This window comes from Erithacus rubecula, assembly GCF_903797595.1.
Source record: "Erithacus rubecula genome assembly, chromosome: Z".
Classification (NCBI taxonomy): domain Eukaryota; kingdom Metazoa; phylum Chordata; class Aves; order Passeriformes; family Muscicapidae; genus Erithacus; species Erithacus rubecula.
Genome location: NC_136661.1, coordinates 11,076,743 through 11,091,128, shown reverse-complemented (window position 1 = coordinate 11,091,128; position 14,386 = coordinate 11,076,743). Strand labels below are relative to the sequence as shown.

At 39.4% G+C, this 14,386-nt stretch overlaps 1 protein-coding gene across 1 annotated transcript in view; it reads left to right on the top strand.

Moving 5' to 3' along the window:
• Positions 1 to 8,832, top strand: part of HOMER1 (homer scaffold protein 1) — an 88,309-nt gene extending 79,477 nt beyond the window's left edge. Inside the window, exon 9 of the mRNA XM_079330206.1 lies at positions 5,061 to 8,832. Coding sequence (XP_079186332.1) covers positions 5,061 to 5,249 — 189 coding nt within the window. The 3' untranslated portion in view covers positions 5,250 to 8,832. The remainder of the gene's footprint in view (positions 1 to 5,060) is intronic.
• The last annotated feature ends 5,554 nt before the right edge of the window (positions 8,833 to 14,386 follow it).

Sequence of the window (14,386 nt, the reverse complement as noted above, 5' to 3'; positions counted from 1 at the left end):
CCTTGTGCATTTTTTGTTTTTACCTATTTTTTCTTTCTGTGTGTAATGCCAGATACCTGAGGCTGCTGGAATTGATGTTTTCTCATTTTATCCTCTCTTGCTCCCTCTGATCTCTTGCCTGTCTGTTGCTGCGCTGACCAGCCAGCACATTCTGTGTCACACCTGCCTCTGGAATGAGGTGGACCAAAAGCTTAGGTGGATTACACTCCGGGTTCAGCCTTCAGAGTTTTGAAAGGACTGTAACCTCAGGCATTAAATTGCTCCAACCCTAAGGTGCTGAAAGGGGATCCTCTCTGTTCTGTGGCTTAGCATGCTGAAAGCAAGCCCCATCAGATCACAGCCACAACTTAAAAATCATTAGGCAGGTATTCTTTGAAATGCATGACATGAATTGGAACCTCTATGAATCAAATTTCAACCTACAGAATAAACCACTAAAGAGCAAAATTGGTCTATTAATTTTTCCCCGTTCTTACATCAACTTGTTTGTACAAAGTATTACTTTGAACAGTGTTTAAAGAGTGTTTTGAGTACACCTGACCTTGCCTGTTCCAAAAATTGTTGCTGGCTTTAGGCTAAAAATAAAAATTTTCATCTGAAAAGGCATTTATGTGAGAGACTAAAATGAAGCATTATAATGAGTGTTGGAAATTGTTCTAGCAGTAGCAAATGCAGTAATTTCATTGTAAGATCATATGAAAAGTAACAGTGAGCCAGGAATGACCTATCCTTAGCAAGCAGAATTATGGACTAGTAAGAGGTGAAAGATTAGAAAATGGCACATTTTTATTAAAATTTTACCTTATAGAGTCAGTAGTTTTGTTTTGATAATTTTATGTGTAAGTGACTGAGAGCAGCCCTGCCCAGATGGACTTTGGGGTGATGGTAGATGAAAAAATTCAACACTAACCAGCAGTGTGTGCTCCCAGCCCAGAGAGCCAAACGTGTGCTGGGCTGCATCCAGAGCAGGGCCAGGCAGGGGATTCTGCCCCTCTGCTCTGCTGAGACCCCACCTGCAGTGCTGCACCAGCTCTGGGCTCCCAGCACAGGAAGGACATGGACCTGCTGGAGGGAGGCCAGAGGAGGCCATGAAGCTGATAAGAGCATTGGAGCCCCTCCCCTATGAAGATAGGCTGAGAAAGTTGGGGCTCTTCAGCCTGGAGAAGGTGAGACCTCCTGGAGACCAGCCTTAGAGATTCTGAAAGTGGCCTACAGGGGAGCCAGAGAGGGATTCTTCATCAGGAACTGCAGTGATAGGACAAGGAGTAATGTCTTCAAACTGAAAGAATATAGGCTCAGATTAGATACGAGGATGAAATTCTACATGGTGGCAGTGGTGAGGCATTACTTCAGGCTACCTGAAAAAGTTACAGGTGCCCTATCCCTGGATATGTCCAAGGCTAGGTTGGATGGAGCTTTGAATAACCTCATCTAGTGGAAAAGTTTCCTGCCCATGACAAAAGTTTGAAACCCTTTGTTGAGTTGTTTTAAGGTCCCTTCTAACCTTATCCATTTTATGATTCTGTGATGCTTTAATCACTAAGTAGATATATTTTGTAATATGCCTGTATGTTGCATTTGAAGTGATCTGTTTCTGGAAATGGTTCTGTATGGTTCTATTCAAGTAAACCTAAAAGATCACTTAAGATCTGAGTTAAAATTTACCTTTACTAAGCTTAAACTTAATTACTGCCCTGATGCCACTACCCAGGAAAAAGAACTTGGGTGTGTGCTTTGCTGTAATTTTCCTGCTTTGATTACACTGGTGTTCTCGGAGCCACTTCACCCTACATCTGTCACATTGTCTGCTATAGCTTCACATTGTCTCATATATGTTCACTTACCTGACTCATCCATTATGTTCAGAGTGTTTCTCTCCAGGGCTCATATCTGTTTTTCTCACTATTTGTTCTGGTGCTTTATTTTTCCCTCTTGTACTTCACAGGTGGATTATGTAACTTTAAAATATTTTGGTTAAAACCCTATGAAAAATGCTATACAAAGAAATTCGTATTTCAAGTTGTATCACATTTCGATACATGCACATCAGGAGTTAATTAGATATCAGTGATTGGGAAACTCTAGTGAAAAACAATATGTTATCACTGTGAAGCTTAAGTATTGGGGTCCTTTTTACTAATTCCATTAATAATGTAGAGAAGTCATATAATGAGTCATGATCAGTGTGACTCTCACAGTAGGTCAGAATATCCTTATTAATATGGCTGATTCCTAAATATAGCTGTTGTGTGTGGTTTGAATATTTTATTCCAATCCTTGCACTGAATTCTGTGAGATATTGTTACAGTGCAAACAATGAACATAACTAGTAATGATTTATTTATTCTGTAAGAGAAAACAACATGAGAAATTATTATATCTGATGAAAGAAGAGCTTGAAAAAACCAAAGGTAAAAACACCAAGTGCAAAACACATTCTGAAAAGGGCCTGAATGCATCAGAGTCAATTTATTGTTGGATGAGATCAGCTGCCAGTAAAGGGAGATGGCACAGTGAGGGGAATAGATTATGTTACATGTAATCCACCTCTTCCAATGAAGAAGCAAGTTTTGAGGTTGACTGATTTGAAACAGGAAACTGAACATGACCTAGACATGAACTTATAATGCAATAACACTGCAGAAAGCATTATTACTAATTTAGGGTAAATATGCTTAAGGGTCAAATTTAAGAAGCATCATTTTCCATGAATTAAAAGCAATAGCTTCTGGAGTATGTCATTAAAAGTATCTGAGAAGGGCATGAAAGGTGCTTTTCACTGCTAGATACAGGCCAACAGAATGCACAAATCCATATAAGTATCCACAGATTTGTCCCAAAGTCATCTATTTCATCACTGGCTTGCCTTCTTACAGGAATTAATTCTCTGAGGTAAGAGCAGTGGCAAGGAGATTCCTAGAGCACAAAATCTGCTGACTAGAAGAGAAGCAATGACAGGACGGGCAAATACTGAAAAACATCAATCAGAGAGGATCTTGGTTATCACTTCTATGTTCTATACTGTAATCACTTGGCCCTCAGAGTGTCTTGAGTGTCCAATGTGTCTTGAGTCTGTCCAATCCCTACACCTGGTAGTACTTGTAAGTACTTGGCATTGGAAGGAAGGAGTAGCCCCAATGAAGGAGAGCCTTTGCATGGTATGACTGGGTTATAACCAGCTTTCTTCTTCATTTGTAGCAGCAGTGGTGCTATTCACTACTACTATAAGCATGTACACATTTTATTTATATAATTTCTACAAGTGCTCTATCCAGTTAGCTTCTTTTAGTGCTTTGACAACTAAATTATTCAGTGCTAAACAAACTAATTATTCTCTTGATCCTGGCAATAAGGGGTAATTCCTCACTTGGTTGTGCTGGCTGTTCAAGACTGGTACCCAAAAACTCCAGTTTTTCACTTGCCCATTCCCAAACCAGAATTAAGGAAGGCCTTCAGTTTGGCTGAGAGGTAACCCTTGGCTCCACATGCAGCCACAGCTATCAGTCAGTGAAGGGATGTTCTGTCTTCTCCCTCTGCACCACTGCTGGGGGCCCAGAACTCTCCCCTGCTGCAGAGGCTGGGAGCTGAAACTGAGCACTGGCCAAGTCACCGCATCCCTTCTCTGGCCAGGGATGCAGCACCATCAGTGCTGCCACCAGACCCCTCACAAGGGATACCTTTCTCAGGCCATGGACTTTGACACAGGGCTGCCATTACATACCTGTTACTCTTGAATGACCCTGTATTTTTTCTGTATAGGTCAGATAATTTTCTATGGTTAGCTGAGATCTCTCCAGTGTAAACATAATGTATTTCTTAGCCTTGAGGAAGACAAAACAATCACATCAAAACCAGTGAGAGAGTTAGAGGGCTGAAAGAGGAGTTGCTCATGCTGCAATCATTGGCTGCCGCCAAATCTCCCTTCCTATTTGAAAAACTAGTTGTAGTAAAATCTCAGAGCAGGCCTGTTAAAGCTGTGTGACACAAAGCCACTGTAAACAGAAGAGGTGTTGAGAAACTTGTTACCATACATAAATATTAACTCACTGTGCACTTTTCCAGACATGGCTGTACAGGGCCTATGGCGTGCTAAACACACTGTGCTGCCTTTGGAAGCGATTTTTGCAACTGAAATCACAAAATTTGGCATGAATTTATGAAGTGTGCAATGAATGGAACAATGAACAATATGCTATTGCAGACTCAGATGACTGTTCCATTTGGGATTTGATTGAAGAGAGGGCACCTGGCTGGCACAGGGCAGAGGAGTTGGCACTGTCCCTCATCAGGTGCAAGCTGTAGCTGTGAGGAAGTCCAGGGGCTGATGCCAAGGGCTTCTAGTGAGTGAGAACTGAGCTGGCTCAGGGTCAGATCCCCCGGACTGTGTCCAACACGCCGCCGCTTCATCTTTCCCCGGTGCATGGGAATGGTGTGTCCATGCAGCGCTGGTGGCACTCCCATTGTCCCTGCTCCACAGGTGGTGGAGGGAGCCACCATGTGCAGCTTGCACCTGCTGGTTTACATCTGTTACAGTCACCTTGACGTCCCCTTGGGCGCTAATGTTCCTGCCCTAATCTCAGAGCGCAAAGCGCGCAGCGCGGGATGGGAACAAGGCGGTGCTGCTCTGTCTCTAAAGCAGCGCTCTGGATGGGCTCTTGCAGGAGAACTCTGGATGGAAAGCCATGTCCTTGAGCAATTCATGTAGTCTAAATTGGGGCATACTTGAACATCACTCTGAGAAGGTGTTTTCATTAGGCACTACATTTCTGAGTGATAGAAGTGATAACACACATGGATAAGTTTATCTTTTGTTCACTGGCTGAAATTTGTCCCTCTCCAAAAGTTTCTGTCTTTCAGATAATTATGAAAGAATGGAGGAAGTGGCAGTACATATGCAATCATAGTAAAAATTCAGGTTCTGGTTTTGGCTTAGTGAAAACTGTAAAGGGTTACAAATTATTTAAAAAGCACTCAACAAAAATAGCACGAGTACCAGCAGGACGTTAGACTGCTTTCTGTTTGCAGACAACACATTAACATGTTATGTATTTTCTCTGAAGGAAGTAGAAATTCGAAACAAAGACCTGGAAGGACAGCTGTCTGATCTAGAGCAACGTCTGGAGAAAAGTCAGAATGAGCAAGAAGCTTTTCGCAATAACTTGAAGACACTTTTAGAAATCCTTGATGGAAAAATATTTGAACTAACAGAATTACGAGATAACTTGGCCAAACTAATAGAATGCAGTTAAAAAAAATGGGATTTCAGTGCCAATCAGCTTAAAGATGCAGTACTGTCTCTCTTCATAGGACTGTGTTGGGCTCTGCATCAAAGTTGCACAAAATTAGAAAATACTCCTCTGAGAGGGATTGTTTTAAATTTGACTTGTAATTCAATGTAAAATTTAGAATTCAGCTTGTAGCCAGTTGAAGAAAAACAAACAAACAAACAAAAAAACTTGAATTACAAATTACCTCCTTTTACATTATTGGCCACAGATAACTTGAAAGTTATAGTAACAATAATTGAATGCAATCCTTTTCTAATAATCAGTGATAGAAAAATTAGTAGTGTCCCAGGACACCCCCCCATTTTGTGACAGATACAATATAGGTTATTGGCTGTTTTTTATTTAAGATTTTAAATGCTGTGTTTTGTGCAAGAACTTAGTGATGACAGCCCTGTATTTTGTTGTTCTTAATAATTTCTCAGGATATGTTGCACTGTGAAGAATCAGTGCCAAAACAAATTTATTCTTGCCAGGAATGAGAGAGAGTTGCATCTTTAATGGAAACAAATCTACTATAATTGCTTGTATAAACTTACTCCTTTTTGGTTTTTTGGGGTTGGTTGGCTGGTTGGTTTTTTGATTTTTTTAATAGGTATACATATATACTGGAAGATACTGTATTTCCTTATGGAGCTTACTTTGGTGTTCTACAATATTGTCCAATATAAGGTTTAGTTTTTCATATTAATTCCTTGCAATTACAATGAGATAGTATCTTCCACTGAACTAAATTTTGAAGCCAACCAGTGATAGAAGGTGAGTTCCACCGAAAAAAAAAAAGCCTAACCCCCGCCCCCCCAAGAATTTTAAATGTAAACTTAAAATTTTAGATTTGACCTGCACAGATAATAATGAATGGCCAGTTATTTGTTTTCTGGCCTTGATACTTACATTGAATGTTCAATTTGCTGTTAACCTGTTCTGCAGGAGACTTTTTCAGAATGTGACATGAAATAGAGGTTCTGTGAATAATGGCTTATGGGGAGCATTGTTCTGTTGCAGATTCATTAAGGGCACAGAGGTACCACAAGGCATTGTTCGTGGCACTGAACGTGTCTAGCCAAAAAGACTGTTTCTTGAAATTTTGTTGTCATAGCAAATTGAACTGAAGACATGTTTACTCTTTTATGGGTCTTCATATCATATCTTTATCAAAACTACACCAGGCAATATTCTGAACTGTTAATTAAGTGTTTCAAAACAGGACAAAGAATTGAATTATCCTCAATGAGCAGGTTTTAAAGTTGTTTTGATGTAATTTTAACAGACTTTTGGCAAACTCACATTTCTTTATATAATAGATTTATTTAAAAAAACCCAGCTCTTTGAAAGGTAAGCCAATTGTAGTGTGTCTTGCATCACAGTGCATTCTTGCCATAAATTGCTTGCAATGCTGAAGAGGGCTTTTTTAAAATGTATGAATGAGTATCAGACCTCAGAGTTGAAAGATGCACGAACCTTTGTTTGCTCCCCAAATTAATTTGAATGTTAAACATGAAATCTAGCTGCTTATTAAATTTGTAGAACACAGTTTTCTTCACTTAGAGACTGATATTCAAAACTAGAAAAGATAAGTTTGTTTTCATGTATGTACTGTGTGTATATACCATATAATACACACGGGTTGTTATTTATATTGGAAAGACATGCTTTATTTCTGAAATACCTTTTTCTTTTCCCTTAACTGGTGATTCATCAGGTCTCCCCTGACTAGTCAGGGAAGTGGCTTAGGTTAAATGCTAAAACTGTCATGTATTATATGGTATGTAATATACACAATGTTTACGCTTTCTCCATATTTTTTAGGGTATTTTCTCACATTTATTAAAGGGGTGGGGGGAGCTTGTTTCATTGTGCTACTGGTTGAAAACTTTGTGGTGAGCTACATGTTAATCATTCAGGGGATTTTAGACAGTGGTGTGTTTATCTTCATCAGGTCCATATGAGCAGATACAGCCAGTTTTTAATTTTCCTGGGGATATTTGGGCCTGATTCTCCTGTCACTTGTGCTGCTGTAAACCAGATGTGTCCTTGATGTGATGTCACCAACATTCCGTTGGCATAACATCCGTGGAAGTGCAAGGAGAATTCAGCCTGTTAATGCTCAGTGGACATAATAAGGATGAAGAAAGAATAAATAATAAAAAAAAAACCTTAATGATGGAATAAATGTAATATTATTTTTAATGATATTATTATTGACATTTTTAAAGATATGATGTCATATGTGTGGGGAAAATAGTGGACAGAAATATTTCCACTTAAATTTTGTGAATATGTGTGGTACATGAGCATTTCTATGTATAAGTACACACACATATGTATATACAGAACATGGAAAAATTTAGATGTGCACATTTTTAATATTTTCCTATTGAAATTAAATTTAAAATTGGAAATTGATATTTGAGAATTTCTTTTTCTCATAGAATAGATAAGCTTCATTTCTTATTTTTAAATAATACAATTACTGAGGGCTGCACCTTTGAATTCCCAAATAGTTGCCAAACATAAAAATGGGATGAGGTGGACATACGTGCACATATAAATAAAATCCTATGTCTAAGACTATTTTTAATGCTTATGTACAGTAGGCAAGTGTTTAGAAATTGTGATCTAAAGTTCATACTTAGGTGGCTATACCTACTGTAGCCTCTCCATTTGTTTCAAAGTAAAGGTTTTCCCATTTGAAATGTTACTGTCCCAGAGACAAGTACTGTACATTGTATCTATCTTTAATGAAACTATGGGAATATGCAGTATAAGTGTTCAGTACTATAACCTGAAAACATGACCATGAACTTGCACTGGAGAGGAGAGCAGTTCACTTTGTGTATAATTTGTTACATGGTAACTACAGTTTTGGAAAAAAAAAAAAGAAAAAAAAAAGCCAACAAAAGAATTACCATAAGCCTCACAGAAATACAGGCAAAAAAAAAAAAAAAAAAAGACTGAGAGAAAAAAAAAAAGTCAAACCCACAGTTTTTTTATTTTGAAATACACTTGCTATTCTCTGAGAATGTACTACTCTTTTTTTCCCCCCCTTAAATCTTTATCAAGTATGTGCAAGTGATAGCAGCAGCTACCTTAATCTTTCAGGTGCTACTGAATTTTGCATTAGTGTGTTATGTTGTGAAATCCTGACTTTGACATAAAAGATTTTTGTAAGTATATCCCCGTCTGGATAGATAGTTTTTGGAGTGTGTTGTTCATAATCCGTATGCCTCAATGATCCAGAAATTGCATTTTCCTATGTAGACAAAGTAAAACATGTGAATTAAACTGTCCATTATAGACTGGAAGTTCCTTCTCCTGGCCGTATATCCAGGAAAGAGGAGAACAAAATGAACTGATAATGCATAAATGTGGTTATAAGGTCTCTAAGAAAATAATTTTCAGGTAATAAATAAATAAATAAATAAAGGGCTAAACCAGTTGTTACACAAATAAGTATCATTTAACGCTATCGGTGGCATTCCCAGGATAATTCCTTTAAAGAAAAACTTAGCATTAACAAAGCATCAATTAAAGATTAATATATTGGGATATGTCTTTTTAGTTGTCAGTTGTGAAAGGCTTCTGATTTCTGCTCATTTTTCTACCAGTTGGGGATTAACTTCAGGTTTGCCTTCAACAAGAGGCTAAACCTCATTTTGTTATATCATCTTATGTGTTCTGTACTGAAGTGGCTGCTGAAGAGCATTCTGTGAACACTGCATTCAAAAGTCAAAATCAAAGCCATTTTTTGGAATTCTGCATGGAAAGAGGAATGGAAAACTGTTGCAGACCTTAATTCTCTGCAGAGTGGCAGATATCTGTAAAAGCACTTAACTTGGTTAATTGCAAAAATCTTAAGGCCAAAGATGATCTAATTAGATGTCAGAAGACAATTTAAAAACACCATCAAGAAACTCCATCCCAATGTGCATAGTTCAGTCTCAGTAACTGAACATGCCAGTTAAGTGCACACCTTATACACTGGGGTTTCTTTTTCAGAAAATGGACCTGACTCTGCTAAGCAATGTTCAAATTGTCTTGTTTACATTTTCTTAGTAATGCTGCATTTGTGCACTACCTCTGAACAGTGCTAAGCAGAGACCATATCACAGAATAACACATATTGTTTGAAATCTCTGGTTTTGCTTAGCAGCCTTAGTTCCTCTTTTTATTCCACTTATTTCAGACAAGATGGATGAATTTTCCCTGTTTTGTTAAACATTGTGGAACAATGAGCGGAATTTTGTGTTAGATCCTAGGGTCAGTTCAGCTTATGTCCACTCTTCTGGCCATGCCTAGCCAGAAAGCAGGTGTGAGTCTAATGTCATTGTACCTCTAGACACTACAGACAGAAGTGGGTTTTCACACCATAAGGGGTCTCATAGCTTGCCCGCCACAACCTCTCAGGGACCTGTACTGGCCAGTTCTGCTTCTGCACTGCTGGCAGCTCATGATAGGACCAAAGAAACACAATATACCTACTTTCCCCCTCATTGCTGGACCTTGCAGAAGCAGAGCTCAGATGGAACAATATATCTGGCAATTCTTAGTATTTTCAGATAAAGACATTGGAAAGAAAGTAATCATCAAAAGTGTTTTAAATTCGGGGGGGGGGGGGGGGGGGGGGGGGGGGGGGGGGTGGGGCAACACAGATTTCAAAAATATTCCCTAGTGTGGAACCCTTGTGTAGCTGTAAAATGGGTGAGAATTATTTGCATAGGGAATGACAAACCACTGAAAAGATCTCACTTTCCTTAGGTGCTCACATCATGCTGAAATTGAGCATACCTGGCTTGCCCCAAAACTCCACTCTTGATTGCTAGAGGCTTCCCAAGGTCAGCACTGGGGGTGTGTTTCATGAACACAGCTGAAGTCCTGACAGTCTGAAAACCCCACATCCTTTCAGTCTTTTACCTTCACAACTCTAGAGATTTAGTACCAGTATTAGCCATCCATGCTCCCTTTTCTGCTGCCATCAGTTGCTATCACCTGTCATGTTTACATAATGAAATTCTGAGTTGGGTTTGGGGTTTTTTCTTTCTTTTAACTTGGAAGTAGTTTCCAACCTTTTTCCCTGCTTTGGGGATTCTCATCTGCTCTCATCCAAGTCTAATCTCCCTGCATGGATCCAGCAGTGTGTCAGCTGCTTTTGCTACTATTAGATTGAGAATAGCAACATAGACATTTTCTTAGAAGAGAACTTGCATTTCTGTGACTGTGGTAATTCTTGAAGAAGAAGGATTGTTTCCCAGTAGATCAAGAAGGAGGGCAGAACTAAGGACCTTCACAAACAATACCATGCATCCAGGTGCTAAGGGAGAGGAAGAGCTACACTGAAAAGGTATGTGTAAATATAATCTGTGTATATGGATTTCCTCCTGTTGAATTAAATATGGTCATGCAAATACTAGCAGAGAGGGAACAAGACTTTTGAAATTCTCAGAGTCTAGCTTTTATTTTGTTAAATGATCAGTGGAATTGTCTCTAAACAAAACAAAAGAAATGTGAAGCAAAGTTACCTTGTACTTACCCACAGGAGAAAGATCATAGCCCTTAGATATGGATGGAAATTTAAACATTAAATCTACTTTCTCCACATCTGAATATATGATTATTTTTATAATTCCAGCAGTTTTATTTCTCAGGAATCCACAGCAGTGGGAATGAGAAATCTTATCAGTGTATGGTAGAGCTCTCTGACTTCCACTTAGTGAGAGGAGCCAGGGTAGAAGTACGTAGCCTCGAGTGGTATTTCATGTGAGCATCCTGCAACTAGTCCCTGCTGCACAGCCTCACTGCTATACCCTGCCAGCTGCACTTGCTGTCCCAGAAGCAACCCAGGGGGAGTTGCTGTCCTTTGTTCAGAAGCTGCTGCTTCAAAACTGTGGCTCTGTCATTACCAGTCTGGAGCCCTTTTGCTCCAGAGCATTTCGCACATTCAGAGTTTTGCTTGCAGGGAGAGAAAAGGGGAAATTGCATTCTTAAATGCAATATCTTAAAGAAGCAGAGTAATGCGTTGATTTGATATAAGCTGCTTTTCCCCACCTCTTTGAAAAGAAATTATGAAAGCTTTATTTGAGGTGGTTATTGTTACCATGTGAACCTACCAGTCAAAACTTTGATTATCGTCTATTTCTTGCATTTTTCTTTTTGTTCTGTGTTCTTTTCTCTTGCATTAACATGGAGCAACCAGACATGTTTACAGTCAATATAAGTCCTAAATTGCTTATGGAATGAGAAATATATTCAGTGTCAAGCTCACCCATCAGGGACATCCGTAACCCAGAGAACCTCAAAACCCACCCACACAAAAAATACCTGTGGGTATAAGGTGCTGACTGTTGTGCATGAACATCTCAGCCTCACCAAGGAAGCATTGGGGATCTTCTAAACAATCATTACTGAAGCATGCTACTAGGAAATACCTTGAATCAGAGCTGTCTACAAGACAGCAATGCAAGTATTTTCAGAAGACATGAGTTTTCATGCTCTTCACCAATGATGATGACTGTATTGCACAAAAGGAAAATACCCATAAGGCACATATAACTCCTAAAGTCAAAATGCAAAAATGTGTTAGGTTTGGCAGCAAAAGTTCCTATCAAGGTAGAGGATTTCTTTAATCAGCAGGGATAGGTGGCAGGTCTTTTGCAAATAAATTATAGCTACATTGGAACGCTCCATGACAGACCAAGTACAAAGACGAGAACAGTTGTCTGTACCTGAGTCAGGCTGGGAAATCCAGGTATGAGAATTAGTCTGGGCTAGCAGGTTGAGCAGGTGGCAAACAGTGCCATCATTTCAGAGAGGTGTAAAGGAATTTTGATACTTGGGCCAAATTGCAGTGTTGAAGCTGTGACAAGGACATAGGTATCTAAAATCCAGAAGGGAATAAGGCCTCACAGAGCACTCCTTTGGTCAGCTGTGTGACTGAGCAAGCAACTGCACTGGAATTTCTGGTGTGTCCAAACATGGAATCCCCTCTCTAAACCTGGCAATGAGGAGGGTTCTCTCATGGGATATGAACAAACAGATTCTCCAGCCTCTGAGCTGGAGCTCAGCAATAGCTGCTAGGTGGCTGTGGAATTTGCCCTAAGATTTCAAGTCACTCTTGTGAGGGGCTGCAGCAGAAGAGGAGGCCTCTACCAGAGGCAGTTGTAAGCTGATCTCCACGGCCCCACAAGCACAGTGCTGCTGGGTCTTACACGGCATAAATGCTGACATGCAGCTACTTGGAAAATAGTTAGCTGGTGACAGTGTCAAGGGATCAGGCCTTCATCAGTGGGAAGGTCTTGACAGATTTAAGTGAAGAAATTCTAATTTACATATTTCAGGGTAAGTTTTGGGGTTTTTTAACTGAAATTTCACAGCTCAGTATTGCAATGACACATTGATCAGTTAACAGAAGTCATTGTTGTGCCCTCTTGGGGAACAGCTAGGCTCCTTCCACTGGGAGAGAGCAGAAGCTAAAGTTTGCATTCAATCACTTAGCCAAGCTGGTACTACTGACAGTAGTACTGACAGTACCGAGCGCTTCCTTACTCAGAAGCATCGCTGCAACCTTGAGCCTCCACCAAGGACTGCAGCAAGTTCATTCATCTGTGCCTCAAAAGGCATGGATTCTGTAGTTATCTCAGGCAGCTAATGGCTGAGCAGAACCCAGGTTTGCCGACAGTGCAGTCTTAACAAGTGCTGTCCTGGGACACAAAGTTTCTGTTCAAAGTTTCTTACTGCAAATAGAGATTAAAGCTGAATACTTAAAGGGTTGTGTTTTCTGCAAAACGGGACATAGGACTAACTTGTAAACGTAACTAACTGTTTTTGAGTATTTAAATACAACACTTGTCATTTTGTGTACAAATTAATGAAGCATGCCGTGGTAGGCAATGTGTGGCTCATGTTTTCCCTGAATACATAGCCCAAGTAGATACTTTTCATTTTTGTTTTCATTTTTTAAGAGTGGCAAACCCAGTGTCTAAAGAGAGATTTGCTTTAACTAATGGAACCTTTGACTGAGGACAATTTTCTGCATTCCTCTGATTTTTTCCCAAAATGGCTTAATGAGAGCAGGTACCCTCCAAGTATCACTCGGGCTTTTTTAGCCCTGCCTGCTGGCCAAGCTCTGATGGAATGGTACATGAATGGCCAGACCTCACAAAAGCCAACAGCCTGACTCACTGACCACAGCTTGACTAGAGCTGAGTGACAGAACAAGGTATGGGTGTATCAGGGGACACATAAAACACTGTTGCAAAGTGGGGGAAATAAAGTTGATCCTACAGTTGTGCTAGGCAGGAGGAGAAGTAGGAACCTTATGTTTCAACTTATTTAATTATTAAGAGAAGCCTTTTCAGCAGCAGAAATCTTTAGGAAACCATTGCAAGAATGACAAAACTATATGTATGCCATCAACAAAAGTATAGGATACGTGATTTTTTTTTTCTTTTTTCTTTTTTAATACTACAAATACGATTTTATAATGCCATTTCAGGACTTTGGGTTGTGGGGATTTTTGCTTGTTTGTTTTTAGGTTTTTTTTTGGTTTTTTAACACGTCATTAGAAACCAAGAGCAGTGTCCAGTGGTTTCTCTGTCAAACTGTTTTCATACGACTATACTCACTCCAGCAGTCATTCTACTCACAGCAAGTGCATGTGCAGGGGAAAATGGCCATTCTTTTACGGTGCTTCAAAAGAAGTTGGTTCATAAATGTCTGTTATGGTGTTTAAATTGTGCTTTTAACATGCATGGCAGTTTGAGCATGCACTGATGATTTTGTATACTGAGAACTCAGTTACACTCTTACTGAAATTGAATGAGATAAAAATAAAGTACTGAGGAAGAAAAAGTATAGTTACTATAAGTGCTTTGTATGAATTGCATGATTCTGCAATCTTCCTTATTCCTGTGACTTTTAAACAGTAATGTACAGAGGGAATGTGATGCTAATTAGAAAAGTTGTTAAGATGAAAGAACGAAGTAAACAGTGACTTTTGTTTGAAAGACTGTGAATGTGCTTAGTCTTATGTAAGCAGAGTGGGGTATAGTGGGATGTCTCAGAAAATTCAAGTCTTCTGCATTCCATGGTGAGGAGAGTGGCAA